General features: G+C 33.7%; 1 protein-coding gene across 2 annotated transcripts in view; it reads right to left on the bottom strand.

The window, feature by feature from the left end:
* Positions 1-6,272, bottom strand: part of LOC107685952 (speckle-type POZ protein-like B) — an 11,706-nt gene that overhangs the window by 2,981 nt on the left and 2,453 nt on the right. The window contains exons 2-8 of one of the 2 annotated variants that reach the window (XM_016482715.1): positions 4,690-4,810; positions 2,923-3,070; positions 2,733-2,854; positions 1,168-1,319; positions 944-1,071; positions 681-858; positions 439-494 (exon numbers count right to left, since the gene is read on the bottom strand). In XM_016482715.1, the coding sequence (XP_016338201.1) occupies positions 439-494; positions 681-858; positions 944-1,071; positions 1,168-1,319; positions 2,733-2,854; positions 2,923-3,000 (714 nt within the window). In that variant the 5' untranslated portion in view covers positions 3,001-3,070; positions 4,690-4,810. The remainder of the gene's footprint in view (positions 1-438; positions 495-680; positions 859-943; positions 1,072-1,167; positions 1,320-2,732; positions 2,855-2,922; positions 3,071-4,689; positions 4,811-6,272) is intronic. The other variant, XM_016482714.1, reaches the window with a different exon arrangement.

Here is a 6,272-nt window from a genome sequence, read left to right as displayed (position 1 = left end):
ACACATATATATACACACACATATATATATACACACACACACACACACACACACACACAAACACATTTATACACACACACACATATTTATATATATATACACACACACACATATATAGGCTTTATACATTTTTATTGCATTTTACACGTGTGTATTTTCATTTTATAATATGTTAGTGTTAGGGTTATATTAATCTTAATATAAATAAATTATTAAATTATATCATTTTATTTTAAAATGTTTTATTTAAATTATAAAATAAATGAATAATTAGTTTAAAATAATAACAATAGATGAAAATTCTACTAAATATTAGATATAATATTATTATTACTTTATTATAACTACTGTTATTCTAAAATGTGGTAAACAGTAATACTAAAGAATCAAGAGTAGGTTTGTCCATTTCTGACTGGTAGTGTTTATCTTATCACTTACTTTTTTACTCTCCTCCATTTTGTGTTCAAACATAGCATTGAATACTGGCGACCTCGCTGTCAAAGGAAACACGAATCATCAGTTTTAAGTGAATCATCTGTGTGTAAAGTACTGCCAAATTCATCATGTGCCTCATTATCATTTCACTGAAATGTTGTCTGTGCAGCTTGCCTTTTTAGCAAGGCAAAATCTGGGTCTACCCCAAACGTCTGTCAGTGCCGTGTTGGGATGACTAAGCTCACCTGCCAGTATGGATTTGTGCGCTTTGAACTCTTGCCCTCCCACGAACAAGCTGCAGTCTGTGAACCTGGAGCCTTCCCACAGGTTACCCAGGTCGTCAGAAAGCTGACACTCCGGAACCTTCAGCATGTTTGTGTTCGACTGGCCAGAGATGTTAACAGAGTCCTGGACCACACTTACCTAAACAAATGAGTCACTGGTTTGAAGCAAGGACATTATTAAATCCACATATTTAGTGTACTTGAAACGTGACATGTTACGGTACCTCACAGAACAGAGTGAGCTTGTCGTCAGGAAGAAGTCCGTTAGCTTCGTCCAGCAAGAAATCTCTCCTGATGAACTTCTTGAAGCCCCAGTCTTTTCCCTGGACGAAGCGGTAGGCTCTTTGGCTTTCTGAAACGTGGGCAGAACAAAAGAAGCACAAATATGAATAAAACAGTTATTCCACATTTCCAAACTCAATCCTGTGAGTGTCTGGAAAACTCTTACCCATGGCTTTAGTTTCTTCTCTTTTGGCGTTCAGTAAAGAAAACTTGAACTTTGCTCTCACTTCACTTTTTGGGCAACTGACAAGCAATAAGTACAGAGAGAGATAATCTTTACTCTCATCATCCAGTCCCTTTGGGTTCACTCGCAAACACCTGCAGAAAAAAAAAGAAAAAAAAGGGAAGAGTAGTACAAAAAAATTGTTTAAAATCTGAAATAATTGTAATAATTTATAAATAACTTTTAATAATTTGGAAAACACTGTATGTGTCCATATAAAATAACACGCTAATTTAAATATATACTAGAGGTCAAATGCTTGAAATGATTTTTGGAAGAAGTCTCTAATGCTCATCAAGGCTGCATTAATTTGATTCAAAATACAGTAAAACAGTAATATCGCAAAACATTATCACAATTTAAAATAACTGTTTTCTATTTTAATATATTTTAAAATGCAATTTATTCCTGTGATGGCAAAGCTGAACTTTCAGCCATTACTTCCGTCTCCAGTGTCACAGAAATGATTTTAATATGCTGATTTTCTGCTCAATTATCATCAGTACTCAATTATTAATAAGGGTTCTTACTATTATCAATCTTGAAAACAGTTTTTGTTGTTTAACAGTTTTGTGGAAACTTTTAATCAAATAAACTTCTTTCAACAACATTCAAAAAAAAAAAAAAAAAACCTTAACAAAAATATTAAGCAGCACAACTGTTTTCAACATTGATAATGATAAGAAATGTGTGTATATATATATATATATATATAAAATCTGTTATGAAAAAGAGCTACATAAAATTTCTTCAGAACACCTAATTTTGTGTTACATGTAAAATAAAATCGTATGGCTATGGCTTTGGAACTACATCAGAACTATTTCTTAATGAGCAACAATATATAAGTGCAAATGACAAGTCTCGGTTAGCCTAACGCAGTACACGTAGCAAGGTGTGTGTGTGTATATATATATATATATATATATATATACACAAACAAAGAAAAACAAGTAGAATAGAAAGCTAGAGTTTTTTTTTTTTTTTTTTTTTTAAAAAAAAAAAAAAAAAAAAAAAAAAAAACCTTAATTATTCTAAACTTTTTACCGGCAGTGTATTATTTAGAGATCTATATTTTTAAACCACTGAAATGGCATGAACAACACTGCTTCTGAACATCCATTACCACACAATTCTGTAATATGTTATATGACTCATAAATTCAGCCATTTTTTAGTTTGGGAACGGCCATCGTAGGAGTAGTCACACTCCAGGACTGCGATCGGAATATCTAGATCTTCAGAGACAAAGATTCATCGTAAAAGCAATTAATCGGCTGTTAGTGACAAAAGAAATCTTTCGCAATTCTCAAAATTTGTCCCAGACGGCCTAGTGTAATCCCAACCTAAATCAAAATGGGCCACTGTTGTTTCACAAACAATGATATTTGGAAAGGTCAAGCCTGTATTTGTGCGTGTTTGGTTGGGCAGGATGGCGAGGCATTAGAGAGAAGAATTAAGAGGCCACTTGAGAGCTTTGGACAACACTCCGAACACAGTGAAACACACCATTTCATCTTGTCGTTGGGGCCTGAGGAGAAGGTCGAGCTCCTTACGGCTTCTCCCATCTCCTCCCGACAGAAGCTGAAGTTGTTAATCGTCCACATGTATGAAAACTTCACGACTTTCACCTGTGGAAAAAAAACAGAGGGATATTTATGACTGGTGCTCTCAACTCAGAACGATTAGTCTCTCTCACCTGTGTATAACACCAGCTTTCTGCCACAGGTCCGGATGTCATTTCCCCTGGGGGAGGGGGTGTGGGAACCCGCGACATGGCCTGCTTTCACCCTTCCACGTCCCTGATTTAGCTCACTGCTCGGCCTACACACAAAACCAAGACAAAACTGTGCAACTATAATCAAAACAGGTCAGTGAGTCAATATGATTTCCCAATACGAGAACTGGTTACAATCACAAGGCAGCTCTCTCAAACGTCTATAAATAACCACAAGTGAGGTACACTATTAGGTCAAAGTTTATATGTAATGGTTGCTAACAGCAAATGCATTCGATTAAAGATTTAGCCAATGTTCTACAAAGAAACTCGATTTTTGCATTTTCTGAAAAAGGAAAAACCACCACATTTACATTTATATTAATTTATCAGATGCTTTTATCCAAAGAGACTTCAAAAAGACTTTCTAGGTGGTTGCTAGGGTGTTCTGATATAGTCTGGCCACTTAGAAAAGCACAACTCTCCTCAAATTTGAGGGATCAAATCACACGTCTTGTTACACTTCAAAAGTTACACTATTGTACAACATTTTTTTTTTAATGTACATGGGTCAAAGACATTAAGATGTCCGCATCAAAAGAAATTTACAAAAGTGATTTTATGTCCATAGAAAGCACATTAAATGTAAGTAAAGTGTCTACTTTTAAGGTTTCAAATGGAGAATAAAATGTCAAAACTTGGTTGAAATAATGTTACATTGTCATTCAGTGTAACACAATATTTATGTAAAAATTCAAACAACATGCTTATTCTGACGTGTACATATTAAAATACATAAAGAAATAAGGGAGCATATTCAATTTGATTGAGTTTTAAATGAGTAAAAAATTCTTACTGACAAATGGGCAAAACCTAGGATAGTGGCAAATTTTAAAGATGTAAAATTACAACTAATTAGTATTTGGGGTGAAAGTAATTAGTCTTTTAATATGTCATAAATTGATTTTTGTTGTAAATATGCATGAAAGATTGTCACACTGAATGACATTTTAGTGGGTCTCTTCTGTAAATCAGGGGAAAATTTATATTTATTTTTTGCTCAGAAAAACAAAATTGCAATTAAATTAAACTGATTTTTTTTTTTTTCATATTTTGGGGAAAAACAACAACAATTTAAAGCAGTATTATACTTATTGCTTTTATGCTTAAACCCTTTTTCGTCTTTGACCCACATATATTTTGAAAGAAAGTCTCTTATGCTCATCGAGGCTGAATTTATTTGACCAGAAGTACAGTAAAAACCTTTCTATTTTATTACATTTAAAATGTCATGTATTCCCGTAATGGCCAAGTTGAATTTTCAGCATCATTACTGAAGTCTTCAGTGTCACATGATCCTTCAGAAAACATTCTAATATGATGATTTGCTGCTCAAGACACATTTCTTATTCTTATCAATGTTGAAAACAGTTCTGCTGCTTGATATTTTTGTGGAAACTGTGATAAGTTTTTTTTGTGATTATTTAATGAATAGAAAGTTAAAAAATATATAGTGTTTATTTAAAAAAAAAAAAGAAATCTTTTGAAACATTATAAAAGTCTTTCCTGTCACTTTCACTGAATGAAAGTATTCATTTCTTTCGACTTTCAACAACAAAAAAATTGTACTGACCCTAAACTTTTGACTGATACTGTAGATGCCACAGTAATAGAAACAGATGACCAACAGTAATAGCACAAACTGAGTAATACAAGAGGTCAATAGGAATGTATAAAGTCAAATAATACCTTGTGTTCAGAGATCAGCAGGTTGTGTTTCCATGTCATCCCTGGGCTCAAGCTCAGAGACGCAACCGTCAGAGTGACTGGAAATAATGACTAACAGACCTCAGGCTCCAAACAAGCCATCCTAAACACACAGATGCAGAATGAACCAAACATGCATCCATGCCATGAACAGCAGCAAAACTCTACAGCATTTAACTTAACGTGGAATACAAAAACACAATAACGTATAGTGCTTTCAGAATGTTCAGTACAAAATCAATCCACAGCATTTGTTGCATAAAGTTGATTATCACAGAACACAATATCAACTTGTCCATTAGTTTGCAAAAATTGCAGATAAAGGAATGCAAGCAAAATGTAAAACCATATTTTTGTTAAAATACTAATTCCTCCATAAAAAAAAAAAAACATTATTTGAGCTGTAAATTTGTTTATAGTTAGAAAACTAATTTTCTATGTGAATGAGCTGCTATATTAGTTATCTAAATAATATCTGTGAATGCTCCCATGACATGAACAGGTGTTGGTAAAGACAAAGCAAACTGATTTTATTTGGATGATTTCTGGCTGTTTTTCGACACCGGATATTGTGAACGTATGCAGATTGTGACCAGCCTTGCATCATCATGATAACACACACACAAAAAATTGATTTAACATTACCCAGACAAGAGCAGTGAGCAATTCTATCACTATTATGTATAATATCTTGAGACTATAAACACTATATATTTTAATGTTTATTCCTTGTCTCCCATTTACTTCCATTGTATGATTTATTGATTATTTATGCTACAAATGCGGTCAACTGAGAATAACTTGTATTGGATAAAACAATACAAGTTATATTAATGTGCCGGCTGTACATGACAAGTCATTATTCACCATTCTCTACACTCTCAGCAGAGACTCAATGAACCCTGGCAGGAATAACAGCATTTTAACACCACATCTACACTGGCACAGCATCAGGTTCTGTCCCAACCGCTTTGCAGCCCACACTTCTGACTATAGACATCATAACGCTCATATAGGCATCCAAATGTCGAGTCGGGTGAACAAGATGATCTAGAACTAATTGAAAAAACAAGTGGTGTTTGGGAACGTTCTGTCATCCGAGAATGTAAAGAACACAGCAAAAAGTGCAAAGGACATTATGATGTTTGCTTAATTGATGCAGAGCACAGAAACAGACAAGCCAGTAGTAGAACAGTTAAGGAGACCATCAAATCTAAAACAGCCGCAAAATACTTATAACTTCATGAAAATATATAATATACACACACACATACACAAAGAAAAACAAGTAGATAGAATAGAAAAAATAGAATAGAAAAATATAAATACATTTTTTTTAAATAATAAAAAAAGAAGATAAATGTAGATAAAATAGAATTAAAATAGAATAGAAAGTGCTAGAGTTAGAGGGTCAAATAAAGGTGGGACAGATGTGTTTTTAGTCGTTTCTTGAACATGGTTAAGGACTCGGATTGATTTGGGCAGGTCATTCCACCAGGAGTGAACAGTTAATGAAAAAGTCCGTGAAAGTGATTTTGTGCCTCTTTGAGATGGCACAAAAACGT

This window comes from Sinocyclocheilus anshuiensis, unplaced genomic scaffold, assembly GCF_001515605.1.
Source record: "Sinocyclocheilus anshuiensis isolate Anshui unplaced genomic scaffold, SAMN03320099.WGS_v1.1 scaffold465, whole genome shotgun sequence".
Classification (NCBI taxonomy): Eukaryota; Metazoa; Chordata; class Actinopteri; order Cypriniformes; family Cyprinidae; genus Sinocyclocheilus; species Sinocyclocheilus anshuiensis.
This window is presented reverse-complemented; position numbering and strand designations above follow the sequence as displayed.